General features: G+C 33.5%; 1 protein-coding gene across 1 annotated transcript; it reads right to left on the reverse strand.

Annotated features, from left to right (window-relative positions):
• Positions 1-338: 338 nt before the first annotated feature.
• Positions 339-5,366, reverse strand: LOC120412885 (fatty acyl-CoA reductase wat-like). The gene is made up of 3 exons (XM_039573514.2): positions 4,447-5,366; positions 789-1,248; positions 339-732 (listed from the first exon to the last, which is right to left on the reverse strand). The coding sequence occupies exons 1-3, from the start codon at positions 5,192-5,194 to the stop codon at positions 369-371; spliced, it is 1,572 nt and encodes a 523-aa protein (XP_039429448.1). The 5' UTR covers positions 5,195-5,366; the 3' UTR covers positions 339-368.
• Positions 5,367-22,180: the final 16,814 nt, after the last annotated feature.

Here is a 22,180-nt window from a genome sequence, read left to right on the forward strand (position 1 = left end):
TAGAACTTGCATATGCTTATGGGTGCGGAAAGTTTTTTTTTTTTTTTGCTGCTTTTTGCTAAATTTGCTTCCAAAACGAAAAACTTTGCTGTTTGGAAACGTGTCAACACACTGCTGCTGGGGTTGAGAATAAACTGATTGGAAAATACAAATTCCAGCTTTGGGAGGTAAGGTGCTCAGGTAGGCATTACTGGATTTGGAATGATGGTTCTGATAAAAGTTTGGATTAAATTACGGGAGGACAGGTGTTCCAACAATTGGTCCAAGAAGCTTTGAATGCAAATTGAAGCTGATTACCAAAGTGGCAGATGTCTAAGTGCAATCATAAATTGTTTGAAATCAGGAATTTGTATTACGTTTTTGAACACTTAATTAAAAATCGCAGGAACATAATCCGCTAGTAGTGACGGCAAAATCCAATACACAACCATGGCTAGCATTACATAGAATACCCCAAGGCCAATCTTCTTCAGCCGGTAGAATCGTTCCCGGGACGCAATCCAGGTTTCTGGTCCCTCGTGCCGCATGTACAGCTTAAGCCCCGGCACGTACACGTTGAACACGTCCTCCCAGGTGACGGTCCGGATGTCGCAGTGGAACTTTTCCCGATCACCCGGAGTCATCGTCTCCAGCACCCGGTGCATCTTGTCGTTCACGAAGATGAACTCGTGGGTGGCGAAATAGTTGATGAACCCGGTGAATCTCGCCACCTTCCGGTAGATATTCATCAGGCTGTGAAAATACGAACTAAGTTTTAACTTTCAAGTCAAATTGAGGCAACATCTCACCTTGTCTTCTTGCCATAGTACTTCAACCCGGCGTCAATAAATATCCCGGGAATCACGTGGAACACGATCGTCAACAGCCGGACCAGCAGCCGAGACTGCAGGTTGATGCAGGTTCCAATCCAGAGCGAATTCAGCGGTGCGTGATCACCCCCAATCGTTTCCACCAAGCTGCGAAACCGGGCGTTGGTCAACGGGTTGTCCACGCTGCTGGTCACGTGATAGATGGCAACCCGGTCCGGATCGGTCGAAGGAGCCTCCAGGGCGTTCCGGTCCACGGTGTACTTGATGGCGGCCAGCGTCCCGTTCACGACGAAATCCGCCGGCATCACGTCGTTCTTCATGTCGTCCGGTCCGGTTTGGATGACCCGCAGTACGCCGCACCCGATGCCAACGATGGCCCCGTTCATACCGTACAGATTGTCGACCCAGCCCTGGATGGGCTCGTTGAATGTGGCCACCACTAAATTTAAAAAAAATTGCAGCATTTTTATCAGTTTGCCCACAAATTGGCAAATTTGTTGTTTTTTTTTTATTTGGATGGAATTTTGTGAAGAAAACATGTTCCAACATGTTCGCATACAAGTCTCCATATAATTTTGGCAGTAATCCATACCAAAAAAAAAAACCTTTGTATCTTGAAAACTGATTTTCTGATCGATTTTGTGTCCTTGGAAAAAATTTAGGTATTGCTTAGGACTTCTCAGAATCAATATTTATACTCATAATAACATAACCCAGTAATTTCAAAATACTTTTCGAACTTTTAAATCGATTTTGACATTAAAAACGATAACTTAACCTTCTCAACTCAACACCGCCTTTAGACGGGCTTCGATTTAAAAAAAAATCGCCAAAAATCTATTTATCAGCCTATTTTTGATCTGAAAAAAGCATTGGAAAGAAGAACTCTTAAAATTTTAGAAAATTTAAGAGTTGGAAGTTTAACTTGTTTCATGTGACTTTGCCAACGTTTATAAAAATGCAATTTTTTTAGGGGTCAACTTTGGCTGTGCTTTTTACTAACATTTCCAATAAGTTAAGTAAAAAGAAGTATGCAGTAATTTTTGTAAGGTCCCAGACTATGCCTCTACGCATTTTTTTACAATTAAAATGATGATGGTGCCATTTTATAGCAGAAAATGTGAAAAACAAGCAAAAATTGAAAAAGCGACTGTAAAAACATGAATTAATTAGACAGGCAAAATGTAATGATAGGAGGTGGTAGAATAAGCCAAATACTACCAAAAACAAAGACATAATAAACAAGATAAATGCCAATTAAAAAAACTAAAAATGAAACAAGAAAATCTTAAAACAAGAGAAGTAAAGTTTTTCGTTGAACAAAAGTTGCTCAGAATGACCTCCTGAACACGGGAAAAATAAAAATATTCGAAAAATAACAACATTCTAAAATTGAATATAATTATATTTTTACTGTGAAATTTCTACAAAAAAGTATTATTTTAATTCGAAAAAAAAACTCAAAATATTCATCCCAAAATATTTATGAGCTCTAAATCAGGGGTGCTCAAAGTTTTGGAATGGCGGGCCAAATTTGAAGCTAACATGAGCTTGCGGGCCAAATGAGAAAAAAATGTTTTTTTTTTATTTCAATGAGCAGTTCTTTACGGAATCGGTCTTTTTTCTTTAATTTAAATTTTTGTATTTTTTAATCGGGCTGAATCTTTTTTGGTGCCTTCGGTATGCCCAAAGAAGCCATTTTGCATCATTAGATCGTTCATATAATTTTCCATACAAATTTGGCAGCTGTCCATACAAAAATGATATGTGAAAATTCAAAAATCTGTATCTTTTGAAAGTTTTTTTTTTTATAGATTTGTCTTCGGAAAAGTTGGACTACACTGAAATATAATTATACACGGTAAAAAATTTTTGGTGATTTTCAATTTATTTTTTTGTGACTAAAACTTGAATTGCAAAAAAACACTATCTTTAATTATTTTTTTTATATGTTTTAGAGGACATCAAATACCAACTTCTCAGAAATTTCCAGAATGGGCAAAAAATCTTTGACCGAGTTATGATTTTATGAATCAATACAGATTTTTTTCAAAAAATCGAAAAATTGGTCGCAAATTTTTTTGAATTTGCCATCAAAAAGTACTTTAGTGAATTTTTGATAAAGTGCACCGTTTTCAAGTTATAGCCATTTTTAAGTAACTTTTTGAAAATAGTCGCAGTTTTCATTTTTTTTAAATAAGTGCCCATGTTTGCCTACCCTTGAAAAAAATATTTTTGAAAAGCTGAGAAAATTCTCTATATTTCGCTTTATTTAACTTTGTTGATACGACCCTTAATGCTGAGATATTGCCATGCAAAGGTAAAAAAAACAGGAAAATTGATGTTTTCTAAGTCTCACCCAAACAACCCACCATTTTCTGATGTCGTTATCTCAGCAACTAATGGTCCGATTTACAATGTTAAAATATGAAACATTCGTGAAATTTTCCGACCTCTTCGAAAAAAATATTTTCAAATATTTAAAATCAAGACTAACATTTCAAACGGGCCAAACATTCAATATTACGCCCTTTTGAAATGTGAGTCATGATTTAAATTTTTTGAAAATATTGTTTTCGAAAACATCGGAAAATTTCACGATAGTTTCAAATTTAAACATTGTAAATCGGACCATTAGTGGCTGAGATATCGACATTAGAAAATGGTGGGTTGTTTAGGTGAGACTTAGAAAACATCAATTTTTCTGGTTTTAAACACTTGCATGGCAATATCTCAGCAACTTAGGGTCGTATCTAAAAAGTTTAAAAAAGCAAAATATAGAGATATTTTTCAGCTTTTCAAAATATTTTTTTCAAAGGTGGGCACTAATTTAAAAAAATGAAAAACTGCAACTATTTTCAAAAAAGTAACCTAAATTTGGCTATAACTTAATAACGGTGCACTTTATCAAAATTTCACTTATGTACTTTTTGACCAATATTTCGATTTTTTGAAAAAATCTGTATTGATTCAAAAAATTATAACTCGGTCAAAGATTTTTTGCCCATTCTAGAAATTTCTGAAATGTTGGCATTTGATGCCCTCTTAAACATATCAAAAATTAAAAAAAGTGTTTTTTTGCCAATCAAGTTTCAGTGACAAAAAGTGAAATTAAAAATCACCAAAAAAATTTTTTACCGTGTATCATTTTTTTTCAGTTTAGTCCATATCCATACCAAAAATTTTGCCCCAGACACTAAATCGATCAAAAAATTCCTGCAAAAGATACAGATTTTTGAATTTTCAAATATCATATCAAATTTACCAAATCTTACCCCTTAGATGGGGTGACATTGGGTCAAATGAATTTAAAATTAAGCTCAAAGACAAAGATTTGTTAAAAAAGTCATCCAACAGTGTTTCTTGTTCGTGTTCGTAGATAGCTGCCAAAAAGACAGAATTTGTTCCAGGAACGATTTTTTTTCTTCTGGGTTATCTTAAGATTACCCTTACAAACCCTTTCAACAGAATAACGTTTCATTGAGAAGAACCTGAGAAATGTTAAAATCAATAAAAAAAAATACTTTGACCCAATCTCACCCTCAGACCAAATGTCACCCCTACTGACGTTATGGATAGTTTAAAGCAAAATCTCTTAAATGTTTGTTGTGAAAATACCGAATTCAATTCAACCTACCAATCGGTGGCCGAATGATCATCACCGGTATCCGCTCGTAGAACCGCTTCACCAAACTTTCCGCCAGAGCTTTCGCGTACGTGTACGTGTTTGGCCACGGGCCCAGAATCATCTGCGTTAGCGCCTCAAAGTGGTCCTGTTCAACAGCGTCCATTTTGTTCACCAAGTTCAGCAGCACCATCGGATCCATCGGTGGGTCGTAAAACTGTTCATGAACCGTACCCTGGAGGCAGTTGGCATAGGCCGTCGAAACGTACACAAACATCTCCAACCGGGGACATCCGCTCGCACACAGGTTCAACATCTCCCAGGTGCCTTTCACGTTCATCTGGATCGCCTTGAAGAGCGTTTCGTCGAACCGAACGTCGGCCGCCACGTGCAGCACGATTTGAACCCTTTGCCTGATGTACTCCACGTCGGCGGGATCCAGCCCGAGCCCATCCTCGGACATGTCCCCTCGGACCACCTTGACGCGGTCGCGGCAGTTGTTGAAGTTCCGCTGGAAGCTCTTCATCACCGGTACCGAGTCGAAGATCCGGGTCATTCGCTCTGCCGGTGGAACTCCACGCTTTTCCCGGATAATCAAGATCAACTCGCTGGCCCCGCATCGGATCAGCTTCTCCACGTATATCTTTCCAATGAACCCTGTGGCACCGGTCAGCAGGACCACCTTGTCGCGAAAGTACTCCGCAATCGGACTGTAACCGTTGTCCTCCTCTTCCCACAGATTCATCCCCCGAGGATCCATTACGGCAGCACACACTTCTCAGTAGCCTTTCCAAGAACTTCACTGAACGGAACTTCGTCAACTACTAATTCAAAATTAAAAATCCACGCCGGCACTTGGCGCACTTTTTTCCGCAATTAGAAATTGCAATTCAAATCAGATTGATCGGCGTCGATAATGGTACTACCACGGCCAAGGTGCGAGAACCAGGTTAAGTATCTCCGCCCGGAATTCATAACGATGAGGTCAGCAGCCAACACACTGTGATGGTGCACAAAACTGCTGCAGCGCCGCCAAGTTCTGCAGCAACCAGCCCGCATTCCCGGCTCATCCACGAAAAACCACATTTGGACTGCGGCAGATTCGACACGAGTTCTGCTCGGGTGTCACTTGGCAGAGGACATTAATGACCTTCTCTCTACCTGGTCAGCTGGAGGGGGGGGGGGGAGGGTTTATTTGGCAGGTTGGTTGCACGGGGCAGACTGATTCAGGATTTGAAAACTCTGTAAGGAGATTCATATTAATAAATGTGTGAAATTTCTGAGAGTATGTAGGTCACATTTTACTTATTTTTTAATTTTTTTTAAAGGACGTCCTTTTTTAAATTGCCAATATTTTAATTTGGCGACATTTTGTCAAAAAATTACAATTCGAAAATTAAAGGTTCAAAAAATCAAATGCCTTTATACATTTAACAGCTGGAAATAAATAAGGGTGGTTCACGATAAAGGTGTTTCAGACAATCTTAATTTTCAAGAATATTTTTGGGATTTTGGGTATTTCTTTAATACGAGATATCTCGATTTTTTTTTTGATTAGGTCCTATAAACATATGAAACACAATAGCTTATAGGACCTTTTCAAAAAAAAACTCTGGATATTTATATTTGAAAATGTAGAATTTTCAAGGGAAATGTGTTTGGTACCACTGTAAAAATTGAATTAAATTTTCAATACTCCTTGTACCACCCTAACAAAACTCTAAAATTAAAAACTATTTTTTTTTCTAATTAATTTTGCCTAGTGAAACTGAATCTGACCTCAAAATTTAGCGAAAAATTCAAGATATTGATTTTGTTTATATACCTACGTGATTCCAATTCAAAATATGTTTTATTATAAAAAATATCAACTAAAGATCGATTTGATATAAAATGAAACAGTTTTTACAAATTTAAATTTGTGGTTTATTTAAATAATATGCAATTGAGTTGACTTCAGGCCATTTTTTTTTTTTAATTTTGGATTCTATTTTAAAACTTATCAAAACACTTTAACTCATTTTTAAAATCTTTCTAAAATCAACCAAATTCAACCATATCATGTTAAATTTTTAATGCTTCTATTAAGAATTTATATTTTGAAGATCTAGTAAGTTTCAAAGTAAAATATGTACTCAAAATTGTTTACAAAATACCGTTTTTTTTTCGAAAGTACCGTAAACCGGGGTGACTTTGATAGGATTTCAATTTGTTTTTGGAATATTTTCCAACAGGTAAGGTTTTTCTCAAAATTATTATTTTTAAAACATGTACTGGGGTAGGCCACACAAAGTCCATGCACTATTTTGGAAAAAAAGTTTTTTCAATAGTGTTTAGAAAAATAATTACGTTAAAAATTCTTAGTTTATATTCCGGGGTGACTTTGATAGTCATAGTTTTTCTTGTTAAAATCATATTTAAGATGTTCAAACTTTATTTGTACGTTAAATGTACCATCACTAAAGTAGCTGATATAGTTTTTAAGAAAAAAAATCAATGTTTATATTTAGTTAACTAAGTTTATAAGCTTTTTAACAAAATACATATAAATTTCAGGTAAAATTGTTAAAAAGTCGGAATTTTGCCTGAAATTTGTTAAAACTAGTTTTGTTTATAAAATTATCGATTTATATTGCATTTTATACTGAATTTGAAGCACGAATCACAAGTTTTCACATTTTACATGAAATTTGTTCAACTGAAAATGCTTATAAACTTGGTGATTTTTTTTTATTGTGTTTCAAAAACACATATTATTTATTATTAACAAACTTATTTAACCTTCTCCTAGTGGAAAATTGTCCAAGGAATCCGAAAATGCATTCCGTTTTCCGATTCAAAATCATGTTCATTGAGAAAATCATGACACTTTGAGAAGTTTAAAATAATGACTTTCATCAACATTTTCTTAACTATAGTTAACTAACTTTTTGAACTTTTCAAAATTTTATGAAAAGTTCTTCTTGAGGTACTTTGAACACTTCTCTACCACAGTCAGTATGATTCTAAACCATTCCGTAAGTATTTTAATTGTACTCTTCATTTTGCGGAAAAATCGCGAACCTATCAAAGTCACCCCGTTTTACGGTACTCAAGTTTTAATAATTTGCAATATGGGTATCAAACGAAGCGAAATTTTAAATGCTGTTTCACTGTATTTGATTTGTTTTGGTTAAACACTAAAATTGTCAAAAAATACCGTATTTTTTCGAAAATACTCAAATTTTCAAAATTTGCCATATGGGTTTTCAAACGAAGCGAAATTTGGTTTGTTTTTTTTTCACATTAAAAGAGTTTTTTTAAATACTAAAATTTTCAGAAAATACAGTATTTTTTCGAATGTACTCAAATTTTAAAAAAATTGCAATATGTGTATCAAACGAAGCAAAATTTTATATGCTTTTCACTTCATCAGAGTTTTTTTCTTGAAAAAAATTAAATTTTCATAAGTTATTTTTTTTTGTTAATTTTTGTATTTTCGAAAACATACGATAATTTGTATCAATTTTTGTATTTAAAAAAAAAACTCTCATAAAATTTAAAAGTTTTCGAAATTTCAGTTCATTTGATATCCAAAATGCAAATTTTAGTTTTTTCGAAAAAATACGGTGTCTTGTGAAAATTTCAGTATTTTAAAAAAAAACTCTAATAAAGTGAAAAAGCATACACAATTTCGCTTTTTTTGATACCCATATTGCAAATCATGAAAATTAGAGTATTTTCGAAAAAATACGGTATTTTGTGAAAATTTCGAAATTTCTATTCGTTTGATGCAAATAATGCAAATTTTAGCATTTTCGAAAAAATACGGTGTCTTGTGAAAATTTTAGGATTTTCAAAAAACTCTAATAATCTCAAATCGCTTTGTTTGATACCCATATTGCAAACCGTGAAAATAGAAGTATTTTCGAAAAAATACGGTGTTTTGTGAAAATTGTAGTATTTAAAAAAAAACTTTTATAATGTGAAAGAAACATACCAAATTTCGCTTCGTTTAATAATTAAATTGCAAATTTAGAAGATTTGAGTATTTTCGAAAAAAAATGGTATGTTGTAAATAATAATATTAAGTACAAATTTATGCTTTGAAACTAATTTAAAGGCATTTTCATTAGTACTACTTTTATAGTGAATTTTGGAAAAAAAGTGCTATCAAATTTGTTGTAAGGGCGAAAAAAAAAGTTATTTCGGTTTGAAAAATTTAATTCTTATGATTTTTGATCGAATTTTTAAAATTTATTAAAATTTGCCACAAATTTGTTCACATTTTATGAAATGTTAATTAACTTCGTTATACAAATATATAATTGTGAATGTTTCAAAATACTAATGGTGAATTTAACATAATTAATACCATTTGTACACTTTGAAGCTAAAATTTGTAAGAAACGCAGTGACTATCAAAGTCAATCCGATTTTTAAGTTGCCAGTCTTACTGATTGAAATTTAAATATTTTCCTCGAAAAAATCTCGAAAAAATTTGTGGTGTCCAATTTTAAAATTTGGTGCATGAAATTCAATACACTTTAACCCTCTACAATCCAACCCCGCCTTTAGACGGGCTTCGATTAAAAAAATCGCCAAAAATACATTTTTCAACCAATTTTTGATCTATTAAAAGCAATGGAAAGAAGAACTCTTAAATTTTTAGAAAATTTTAGGGTTGGAAGTGTGACTTGTTTTATGTGACTTTGCCAATGTTTTTAGGAATGCCATTTTTTTGAGGGTCAACTTTGGCTGTGTTTTTACTAACATTTCCAATAAGTTAAGTAAAAACTAACTTAATCCACCTATGTGGTTGGTGCCTTCCTCACTTTTTACCAACATTTGGTGATATGATGGGTTTGGACACAAATTACATCTATTTCTCAATAAAAAAAATTACACAAATGTCACTTGAGCGGTCAAAACATGAAACTGAGCGTTGCCAGATCTTCAATGTTTTGGACTCATGGGAAAAACTCATTACCTAACCAACGATGAGTCGGATAATGGATCCGGACATAGCATAGGCATTAAAAAAAAAGTACATAAATATCAATTAAGTGGTCATGTTTCGAGATAGGGTTGCCAGATCTTCAATGTTTTGGACTCATTGGAAAGGTCTTTCGATTACCTAATCAACGATGGGTCGGATGATGGATCCGGACATAGTTTACATACATTTAAGTGAGATCCGGCTTCAAAAAAGATCATAATTATCACTTAAGTGGTCATAACTTGAGATAAGGTTGCCAGATCTTTAATGTTTTGTATTCATTTGAAAGGTCTTTTGATAACCTAACCAACGATGGGTCGGATGATGGATCCGGACATAGTTTACATACATTTAAGTGAGATTCGGCTTCAAAAATGTACATAAATATCACTTAAGTGGTCATATCTCGAGATAGGGTTGCCAGATCTTCAATGTTTTGGACTCATTGGAAAAGTCTTTCGATTACCTAACCAACGATGGGTCGGATGATGGATCCGGACATAGTTTACATACATTTAAGTGAGATCCGGCTTCAAAAATGTACATAAATATCACTTAAGTGGTCATATCTCGAGACAGGGTTGCCAGATCTTCAATGTTTTGGACTCATTGGAAAGGTCTTTCGATTACCTAACCAACGATGGGTCGGATGATGGATCCGGACATAGTTTACATACATTTAAGTGAGATCCGGCTTCAAAAAAGATCATAATTATCACTTAAGTGGTCATAATTTGAGAAAGGGTTGCCAGATCTTCAATGTTTTGGACTCATTGGAAAGGTCTTTCGATTACCTAACCAACGATGGGTCGGGTGATGAATCCGGATATAGTTTTCATAAAGATAAGTGAGATCCGGCATCAAAATTCCAGCACCCGATTCGCAACTCTGACACTTTTTTATACGTAACTTTTGAACTACTTATCGGATCTTCAAACAATTCAATAGTGCAGTATGGGGCACCAAACCGGATCGAATGCAACTTGTTTGACTCAAATCGGATCAGCCAGTGCCGAGAAAACTTGGCAAGAATTTTGAGATCCAAGGGGAATACGCACACACATACACACACACACACAGACATTTGTTCAGTTTTCGTCGATAGGTATACATGAATATAGGTCTTTGACCTGTTTTGCAAAAGATCATTTTTAGAGCAGGATTATAGCCTTACCTCAGTGAGGAAGGCAAAAGAAGTATGCAGTAATTTTTGTAATGTCCCAGACTATGCCTCTACGAATTTTTTACAATTGAAATGATAATGGTGCCACTTTAATAGCAGAAAATATGAAAAACAAGCAAAAAATTGAAAAAGTGACTGTAAAAACATGAAAAAATTAGATAGGCAAAATGTTATGATAGGATGTGGTAGAATAGGCCAAATACTACCAAAAACAAACATAAACTTAACAAGATAAATGCAAATTAAAATACAAAAAAATGATACAAGAAAAACATAAAACAAGAGAAGTAAACTTTTTCGTAGAACAAAAGTTGCTCAAAATTACCTCCTGAACATGAGAAAAATAAAAAATTTCGAAACAAAATTTGGGCAGTAGAGGGTTAAGTTTTATCCTTTTAAAACAGTTCAGGAAACTTGTCAATAATTAATAGATTTTTTCATTATTTCAACTTTTATTCAATTCATAGACATTTTTACCATTTTGCAAAATTCAAGTTTCTTGTAATCTTGTCTTTAACATTTCCTGAGAATATGATAGTATGAAAATATTGAAATTGGTGTGGAGTTGGGAATTTGCTTGTGCAACAAAAATTAAATGTCTAAACCTGGCAAAAGCTTTTGTTTTTAAATTACATGTAAAAATTCTAAAAGTTTGAATCAACCTATCCCACATGCCAAAAATCAGCTCGATGGTCATGTCAATTTGTTCATTTTGTGAATTTTGGGGCTTCACTCTTTTCTAGGCCAGAGTCGTCAGCAATGGTCGCTTACCATAGGCGTGCTTTTTCACAAATTTAAAAGCTAAAAACTTCATTTGATTCATATTTGGTTCATGTTTCAAATCATCCCCCCTCGAGCCGCTTCGGCAATTTGTCACAATTTGGCGAAAATTCCAGACTTTCAAAACCCTCGCTAACACCCATGGCCAAACCACTCCGCACGTGTCACCAGTCCAGAACTTGGCCACACGCGGCTGACGGCTGACGGGTGTGATGATGTATGGACCCTCAGAGCAATAATCGCCGCCGGGAAATAAAAATCCAGGAGTGAACTGCAATTTGGCGAACCCCTTTTTCCCACTCAATCCACATTTTCAACAAAAAGAAGAAAAAAATGCAAGCAAAGAGAAAACAAGATTATAAACTGCCATTGTGGATGGGGCCGATATAAATCATTGAAATTTGTTCAACGCCACAGCTCCGCAAACCCATTTGATGGTTAGAGGAGGGGATACATCTGGCAAATGGCCAGCAATGTGCAGGTTGGTACCATCGTTGAGACCACACCGAAAGATGAACTTGGTGGAGTGACTTTTCTTGTTTTTTTTTCTGGTGTTGTCGTGATGTTCTGGAATTTGAGTGCAAGAGAAAGCACAACAGACGGGGTGATAATTGTACTTGAGTTGGGTTGTGGTTGTTCTTATATTTTGTCATTTTTAGTTTTTCATGAGGAAACTATATTTACAGTGATAAATAAAGATTCTTTGTACTTTTGTTTAATTGAAGCATGAAACAATTCATTTCTGTTTTTTTCATCAAACAAAACCTTAATTTTTTGGGATTTCAAGTTTTTTTTAAACGATTTGGTGAACAAAACATAACAAACTATAACTAAAGTAGGTATTTTCGTCACCAAGTCCAATAGTTGTTACTCAACCGACTCGTCGTTACGACGTGCTTAAATACACTATTCATGTTTTATGGGACAATAAATTATGAAACATGTGCGCAATCATAAGACAAGTTTTCTCCCACGGTTAAACTTGTTCTTCAAGAAAGAAAGATAAAATTCAGTTTCAAAGTTTGAAGGGAACATTAATGGATGAATAAAAAATGACTTTTGGTACACTTCTATTAAGAGCATGACATGTTCAGTTGTATCAGGTGACAGTATTTTTCAAATATTATCTTTGCCAATGCCGAAGCTTGAATCTTGAAATTGAAAAAAAGGTGAAACTTCTAACCGAAAAAAAATAGTTAAATCATTAGTCTTAGGAAAATATAAAGTATTCACTAGATGTAAAATAAATTCAGGTTAAAACTATACGTTTACTTAAAATAACTAAATATCATCCTTTCTAAAAACCAACACAGAGAAATAGGCTGACATGACAGTGACAGCAAAAATGTGTGCGCACTTATCACTCGCTCCTTTCAAGTTTGAAATTATTCCACCATATTAACATATAAATTGCATTTTATGTGCATTCGCAATGCGGTTTAGGTCACCGAGAGAGCTAGAGAGAGAGAGAAAGAAAGCGTGAAAAAATCCGACGGAAAAACAAACCCTGTTACACGTTCCCAGACGCAGTTTTCAGGATTTTCATCGCACAGAGCTAGGGGCTTTGAAACTGGGGCCGGGAAAAATGACATCAAACTGTGACATGAAATTGGTCTCGCGAGGAAAAATCAACAGTGACAACATCTGGCATTCTCTCTTTTCAACACATCAATGTGAAAGTAATAGGGGAAATATACCCTTTCTAATCAAACACCTATCTTCGTCATATGGAGAGTTTGATGCTCGATTAAAGCTCCAAAAATACTATTTAGGCTGTAAACTTACCAGCAACAGCACCGCCTCGAGTAAGCACGCAAATGTATGCCACTTACTGGCCAAAAAGATCAAATTTAATGCACTTTTGATCATAATTTCTATTTTGCGAGACCATTTCTCATCATTTTGGTGGCACACACATCCACACGCAAGATCAGAGGTTAACTGCTTACCGAAAGTCGCCATCAATATCCTTTCACTTGCGCTAACGATTTCAAAGCGCTTAAGATATAAAATTGCATCCAACTACCGGCAACATGTTCTTTTGACCGTTACTTAGTCACTCACTTGAAAAATAATCCCGAAACATGTAAATAATTAGCAAGCGCCATCAAAAAAACAAACGCGCCAAGTCTTTTGACATTTCAATCTTGATGACCCATTCCAAGCGAAGCCTGAAGAAAACCGAGCGAGAGGCAAAGGCAAATAAAGAACAAAGGGTAGCCACCAACACCACCAGCAGCGCTTGTGGTGTTGCCAGGAAACTTTCTCTATAAATGCTACTTTTCGTGAGTGTTCGCTCAAAATTTCATCAATTTTGGCAGCACGAAGCAGACCCAAACGAACGTTGGAAGAAAAAAAGACCTAAGCTGAATATAGAAAAATGGGCGTGGCCCAATGCACACGACTGATTAGAATGCGTTTTTGAAATATTTTTTTAAAATGCTTGTAAAAGAAATAGCATAACTTTTAATAAAAGTGAAAATAAATAGAAATGTTCTCAAAAAGTTGCTCTACTCGTTGGTGTACTTGGTTTTAGTGAATTTCAGGGAACAATCCAGATTATCCAGCATCATTCAAACAAGACCGCTTATTAGGCTTAAAATGGGTTTATTTCCCCTACTTTCGAAATCAATCGTGAAATTTAATTTGCTTCTCTTCTTTGTTTTGTTTTTGTTTTTGTTTTTGTTTTTGTTTTTGTTTTTGTTTTTGTTTTTGTTTTTGTTTTTGTTTTTGTTTTTGTTTTTGTTTTTGTTTTTGTTTTTGTTTTTGTTTTTGTTTTTGTTTTTGTTTTTGTTTTTGTTTTTGTTTTTGTTTTTGTTTTTGTTTTTGTTTTTGTTTTTGTTTTGTTTTTGTTTTTGTTTTTGTTTTTGTTTTTGTTTTTGTTTTTGTTTTTGTTTTTGTTTTTGTTTTTGTTTTTGTTTTTGTTTTTGTTTTTGTTTTTGTTTTTGTTTTTGTTTTGTTTTTGTTTTTGTTTTTGTTTTTGTTTTTGTTTTTGTTTTTGTTTTTGTTTTTGTTTTTGTTTTTGTTTTTGTTTTTGTTTTTGTTTTTGTTTTTGTTTTTGTTTTTGTTTTTGTTTTTGTTTTTGTTTTTGTTTTTGTTTTTGTTTTTGTTTTTGTTTTTGTTTTTGTTTTTGTTTTTGTTTTTGTTTTTGTTTTTGTTTTTGTTTTTGTTTTTGTTTTTGTTTTTGTTTTTGTTTTTGTTTTTGTTTTTGTTTTTGTTTTTGTTTTTGTTTTTGTTTTTGTTTTTGTTTTTGTTTTTGTTTTTGTTTTTGTTTTTGTTTTTGTTTTTGTTTTTGTTTTTGTTTTTGTTTTTGTTTTTGTTTTTGTTTTTGTTTTTGTTTTTGTTTTTGTTTTTGTTTTTGTTTTTGTTTTTGTTTTTGTTTTTGTTTTTGTTTTTGTTTTTGTTTTTGTTTTTGTTTTTGTTTTTGTTTTTGTTTTTGTTTTTGTTTTTTTTTTTGTTTTTGTTTTTGTTTTTGTTTTTGTTTTTGTTTTTGTTTTTGTTTTTGTTTTTGTTTTTGTTTTGTTTTTGTTTTTGTTTTTGTTTTTGTTTTTGTTTTTGTTTTTGTTTTTGTTTTTGTTTTTGTTTTTGTTTTTGTTTTTGTTGTTGTTTTTTTTTTTGTTTTTGTTTTTGTTTTTGTTTTTGTTTTTGTTTTTGTTTTTGTTTTTGTTTTTGTTTTTGTTTTTGTTTTTGTTTTTGTTTTTGTTTTTGTTTTTGTTTTTGTTTTTGTTTTTGTTTTTGTTTTTGTTTTTGTTTTTGTTTTTGTTTTTGTTTTTGTTTTTGTTTTTGTTTTTGTTTTTGTTTTTGTTTTTGTTTTTGTTTTTGTTTTTGTTTTTGTTTTTGTTTTTGTTTTTGTTTTTGTTTTTGTTTTTGTTTTTGTTTTTGTTTTTGTTTTTGTTTTTGTTTTTGTTTTTGTTTTTGTTTTTGTTTTTGTTTTGGTTTTGTTTTTGTTTTTGTTTTTGTTTTTGTTTTTGTTTTTGTTTTTGTTTTTGTTTTTGTTTTTGTTTTTGTTTTTGTTTTTGTTTTTGTTTTTGTTTTTGTTTTTGTTTTTGTTTTTGTTTTTGTTTTTGTTTTTGTTTTTGTTTTTGTTTTTGTTTTTGTTGGTTGTTGGTTGTTGGTTGTTGGTTGTTGGTTGTTGGTTGTTGGTTGTTGGTTGTTGGTTGTTGGTTGTTGGTTGTTGGTTGTTGGTTGTTGGTTGTTGGTTGTTGGTTGTTGGTTGTTGGTTGTTGGTTGTTGGTTGTTGGTTGTTGGTTGTTGGTTGTTGGTTGTTGGTTGTTGGTTGTTGGTTGTTGGTTGTTGGTTGTTGGTTGTTGGTTGTTGGTTGTTGGTTGTTGGTTGTTGGTTGTTGGTTGTTGGTTGTTGGTTGTTGGTTGTTGGTTGTTGGTTGTTGGTTGTTGGTTGTTGGTTGTTGGTTGTTGGTTGTTGGTTGTTGGTTGTTGGTTGTTGGTTGTTGGTTGTTGGTTGTTGGTTGTTGGTTGTTGGTTGTTGGTTGTTGGTTGTTGGTTGTTGGTTGTTGATTGTTGGTTGTTGGTTTTTTGGTTGTTGGTTGTTGGTTGTTGGTTGTTGGTTGTTGGTTGTTGGTTGTTGGTTGTTGGTTGTTGGTTGTTGGTTTGGTCCTAAAAATCAATCTTTCCCAAAATAATGAAAACACGTATCCCGTTTTCTCAACTCAGTTCCCGGGAGCAATTTTCCAGTAACCCACTTTTAATCCCAGCACATACTCGAGTTAAAGTTGGAGTGCAAAATGAATTCCGTGAGACCATTAAACTACTCAACTTTGGCCTCGTTCAGCCAACTCGCCCTGACCAGTGCTGCTGCGACCACACACCTGCGGGAAAGCCACAGTAAAGTTCAAACGACCCGAGTGTGACCATCGACGTCTTTCATAAAGTTTAATTAGACTAGCAGGACGTGACTCAATAATCGTATAAACTAATTTCCCTCCCGATCCCCGATGGGTGAGTGCAAACTAACACAGGTGAGTAGAAGAAAATTAGCTCGCAACTCTGCGATTTTTCAATATTTTTCGTTCTTAACGACTTTTGAAGGTTGTTAATTTTTCCCTGAGGAGAAACTAATTAGAACGCTCAAACTTGTTCGATGGAACACGTTGCGCACGTGCGGGCCCTTTTCGGGGGCATAAAATACAAAGTGACTTTTTCCCCCTTTCCGAAAGAAAAGCACATTATACTGTATCAATCAGCTGTAATTAGCATAAAATTATACGACGAGAACGCGCTCGCCGTCCTCCCGGCCAAATATTCGATGTCGAAAAACACTTTAACGCGCCAGATTGATTCACAAATTTAAATAATTTTTGATTATAATAATTAATGTTAATTCCGATAAAACAAGACCCATTACGATTCATCCCCGATCGCACACACACACACGCTCACAGCTAGGTAAAGGGGCCGATTGGTATGTGTGTGTGTGTGTGTGTACGGTGCACCCAGGTCGAAAGCAGTGATAAAACCAGATTGATTGAATTGATATTTATGGATGCGTGTAATGAGTTCATTCGGAAGCCAAAAAGCTCAGGTGCACAAATTGGGACGCTTTGCAAGGGTGGATCCCTAGAACCGTTGAAAAACAAAAAAAAAAATAAAGTTGGAAAACTTGCAGCTGCTCACACAAATATTTTTGATTCAGTGTTTTTGTTTAATTATTTCAATTTATTTTTGGAATTTTTTGCAACTGGTTAGGGTTTTCTCAAGACTATTATTTTTAAAACATGTTCTGGGCTAGGCCACACATGGTCCATGCAAAAAAAGTTTTTTCAATAGGGTTTAAAAAAATAGTTTTGTTGAAAATTCTTATTTTGAGTTCCGAGGTGTCATTTTTTTTTTTTTGTTAAAATCAAATTTAAAGTGTTAAAATTATATGTTTACGTTAAGGTCGTTGCAAATATTTTTGAAGTTTATGTCCCTCGCCTCTGACCAAAGTCGAGTTGGGGGGGGGGGGGGGGAGAATAAAAAAGTTAATAAATGAATGTACGAGCCATGGTTTCAACATTTGAATGAAAAAAGTGTTTTAAAATGCATGATACACCTGTCCAGTTGTTTTGCAATCATTAGTTTCCAAAATATCTAAGTATTGGCGAAAAAAAAAAATAGATTTTGCGGTGCTGTACATTGGATTTTCATTAAAAAATTCAAAATATTTTTAATCCAGCCCAAACATGCTAAATATGATTATCAATGCATTTGCATTTTTGATTGTTTTCAGTTGATTTAACTTCTATTTTGATTAAAATTATGAAGTTTTCAGAAAAAATATTTTTTTGCCATCTGAATTTTCGGACAAATTTTGGAGGGGGTTGGGGGGGCGACATAAACTTTGAAAAATATTTGCAACGGCCTAAATGTTCCATTAATAATGTTGCTAGTATAGTTTTAAAGAAAAAAAATCAATGTTTATATTTAGTTAGCTAAGTTTACAAGCTTTTTATCAAAATAAATATAATTTTTTTTGTAAAGTTGTTAAAAAGTCGGAATTTTGCCTGAAATTTGTTGCAACTGGTTTTGTTTATAGAAATATCAAATAATATTTCATTTTAAACTGAATTCAAAGCACGAATCAGAAGTATTCTCATTTTATATGAAATTTGTTCTACCGTCATCTGGGGCGAATTGGGACTACAGTCTGAATAGGGACAGCAGTGTTTAGAGCATTTAACGGTTTTAAATTTGGAAATGGATGTACACATTTTGTTGGTCTGAGTCTGTTCTAACCGAAACCAACCAGAAAAATCAAAATATTGTGCTCCTACATGGTTAAAACTGTTGCCCCAATTCGCCCCATGTGTCCTGATTCGCCCCTATAAACGGTTCTGAATATGCCTATAAATTTGTAGATTTTTTTGAATTATGTTTCAAAAACACACAATATTTATTATTTTCAAACTTATTTTACCTTCTCGTTGTGGAAAACTGTCCAAAGAATCCGAAAATGCATTCCGTTTTCCGATTCAAAATCATGTTCATTGAGAAAATCATGACACTTTGAGAATATTTAAATAATGCACAAACATTTTTAAATTATGGTTAACTAACTATTTATCCTTTTCAAAATGTTATGAGAACTTCTTCTAACAGTACTTTGAACACTTCTCTACCACGGCCAGTATGATTTCTTACTATTCCGTACGTATTTAATTTCGAATCTCCATTTTGCGGAAAAATTTGAAACCTATCAAAGTCACCCCGTTTTACGGTACTTGCAACGATATGATATGTGTTTCATATTGAACCTTTCCAAAAACAACTCTTGATATTCAAACTTAACTAGAAAGCCTTACAAAATTAAAATGAAATATAACACTCAACACAAAATATTGGCGTTCATTAACGTTTCCCGGAATCGCCAAAAACTTTCTCCTGTAATGTGCATGATATGGTGCTTGTCATCACCAGCGAAATGATTTCCGAAATGGGTGCCGGTGCACTAATTAATGAGGTCATATTTTCTACCAAATTGATTCATCTATTCACTGGCAATTTATCGACCGGCGTCGAATTTGAATGCAAATTTTCAGCTCTCGAAACGCATGACGCCTGAATGAGTTTTTGAGTACGGGAATTTGATGGTTTATTGAGGTTTTGTTGGAACCGTTCAAGTGATGGCATTTTGATTGATAATAATTCAATTTGGTTTCTTTATAGGGCAAAATGTGGGTATTTTGCGTAGAAATAATGAGCTCCACAATTCAAATCGGGTTAATTGGCGTAAATTTGTGGTTTTGTTCGGTGCAATCATCGAAGCATAATTAATTTTTCATTAGAAACTTAAATTTAAAGCTCACTAATGGCTTCTCCGGTTCTAACAGAGTTGTCAACAATTGAACCTCATCAACACTTGACTGCCTTCAAGAGAAGAAAGGCAATCGCTTGACGCCCGAAAACAGACACAATAAAACGGCACAAAGCAACAGTTTCACCCCGCTCCCAGTTGACTTTTCCTCAAAAAACTACTCAGCAGAAACAAAAGGCGTTTCAACGCTTCGCCAACCGTCGGACAATAATTTCGGGTGAAAATTTGTCCAGAGGCGCAAATTTCCCGCGTCATCTTTTGGACGCGGTCATGCGGCGAGGGAGGACGCTTTTATTCGACGCATCCTTCCGGGGTTTTCCCGCGCGTTGTCTCCTGGGAGGGGGTGGGAAAAATGCTTGGGAAGAACTTCGAGTCTCGCCGCTTTTCGTCATTATTTATTTATCTTTCCCATGGGTTTTTTTCCGCTAAGGAAGCTTTTTTCTGTGCTTTGGGTGAAATTCTGAAAGTGTTTTTAATTTCCGGCTTTTTGGCATCATTTTCTTTCTTGGATGCTTGGAGATTAGATTATTGCAAATATTCGGTGAATGATTTTAAATTAAAGAAGTTTTGAATGTTTTCAATTTAATAAATCATATAATTATTTTCAAAAGTTTTGTTAGTATATGCAAATTTAATAAATTTTCGAGCTTAACTTGAAACAAAATTAAACAAACCATGAACGATACTTCCACCAATACAAACTCAGTAAAAAAAGTTGTGAATTATTATTAATGTCCTTGAGTCAATATTTCCAGTTTATCCCGAACCCACTTTGAATGAATGTAGCTCAGATAAGCCAAACATACGACTGTTCAAGAATGACCGTGGAGACATTGATAGCTGAAGTGATATGAACAGGGTAATATATTTTTTTTTTTTTAGTACAGAATGGCATGGTAACTGAGCCTAGTAGAGAAGTTTTCAAAGTTTCTCAAGATTAAGTTTCCAACAAATTCTTAAAAGTAAGTTATCTAAAAACTTACATTGAAAATTAGGATTATTGAAATACTTTCAAAGTGTCATGTATTTCTCAATCAAAATTAGTGCAAATCGGAAAACGGACGGCATTATCATGTTATTTAGTCAATTTAACACAAAGAACTGCTAAAGTTAGTTACTGAATGATTCTCTACGATTTTGTTAGACGACTTTTTTTTGTAACTTTTTATTATTAATTTATTATTTTGATGAAGCTTTGTCCACGCATTCCCTATGTCAAAATAAATCATTGGTTTTTTCCATACTAGTCACCAAACAATTTTGAGGACTGGTTATACAAAATGGGTATGACATTTTGTATCTTGAGAAGAGATTTCTGTTTGATTTGATGTCTTCTGCAAAGTTGTAGCTTGTGTTTAGAACTTTTCAGAAAAAAGACACGCGGAAAAAAATACCATTTAGAGCCTTTGCAAATGTTTTTTTTTTTTTAATTTTTGTCCCTCGGCTCTAGCTGGGGCCGAGGGGAGAAGCCAAAAATTAAAAAAATATAAATATTGAAATGACAATCCATAGTTTCAACATTTGCATGGAAAAAGTGTTGAAAAATGCATTTACACTAGTTCAGTTGTTTTACAATAATTAGTTTTAAAAAATGTAAGATTTGACGAAAACAAAAAAAAAATGGGAAAAAACTATTTGCGATAATAAACATGGAAAATTTTCAAAAATTCAAATAAATTTCAAATCAATCCAAACATGCCGAAAATTATTCTAAATGCAGGGGAATGCATTCCACATTAGTTTCAGCTGATTGCACTCAAATTTCCATTGAAATTTTTAAGTGTTTTGAAAAAAAAAATGCCCTTTGATTTTTCGGGGAGGGAGAGAAAAAAGCATTAAATAAAATTTGTACCAGCCTTATAACTTCAACAAAATTTCCCAAAATGCATAATTTTTCAAATTTTGATTTTTTTATATTCATATATTTTATAATTTGTTCAAAGTATGATAAAGGAAAATAAATTCGTCAGTTTGAATTTTAAAACATACTAATTGCAAATTTCCAGAATAAAAAATTAAAGGAAATTTTCTCCGTTTTTCAAAAATATGTTTTAAGAGGTACCTTTCCTTCAAGATTTTTTTTTAAACCTAAAAATCTAAAAATATCTAAAAAAACAATAAAAGGAAACGATAAGTTTTACCCAAAAAAAAAACATTGTAGACTTTTTTATCCAAAACCATGATTATTTCAAAAATGAATATGTCGTAAACCAGATTTTGCAACATCACGCACTATAGCTCAAAAGAAAACAAATTAACAAAAAAATCGATGATTTAAAAAACGCATTGGGGTAATTCTCTACCAACTCACTCAGGAGTTGCCCCGATCCCTCTTCTATTTGCGTGAAACTTTGTTCTAGGGGTAACTTTTGCAACATATCACGAATCCGAGGTCCGTTTTTTGAATATATTTTTTTCTCTTGACGGAGGGGCGGTACGACCCCTTCCTTTTATGAACATGCGAAAAAAGAGGTGTTTTTCAATAATTTGCAGCCTGAAACGGTGATGAGGTAGAAATTTAGTGTCAAAGGGACTTTTATGTAAAATTATACGCCCGTTTTGATGGCGTACTCATAATTCCGAAAAAACGTATATTTTTTATCAAAAAAAAAAAAAACACTAAAAAAGTTTCAAAAACTCTGCCATTTTTCGTTACTCGACTTTAAAAAAAATTGCAACATTTCATTTTAAGGGAAATTTAATGTATTTTTTAAATCTACATTAACCCAAAAGGGTCATTTTTTCATTTAGAACAAAAATTTTCATTTTAAAATTTCGTGTTTTTTCTAACTTTGCAGTATTTTTTTTAGAGTGTAACAATGTTCTACAAAGTAATAGAGCAAACAGTTACAAAATTTTTGATATGTAAACATAAGGGGTTTGCTTGTAACCATCACGAGTTATCGCGATTTTACGAAAAAATGGTTTCGAAAAAGTTGGTCGTCGTTGATCATGGTTGTGGTCACTCGCGACAGACACGGACGACGAAACAAAGA

Source organism: Culex pipiens, chromosome 3, assembly GCF_016801865.2.
Source record: "Culex pipiens pallens isolate TS chromosome 3, TS_CPP_V2, whole genome shotgun sequence".
NCBI lineage: Eukaryota > Metazoa > Arthropoda > Insecta > Diptera > Culicidae > Culex > Culex pipiens.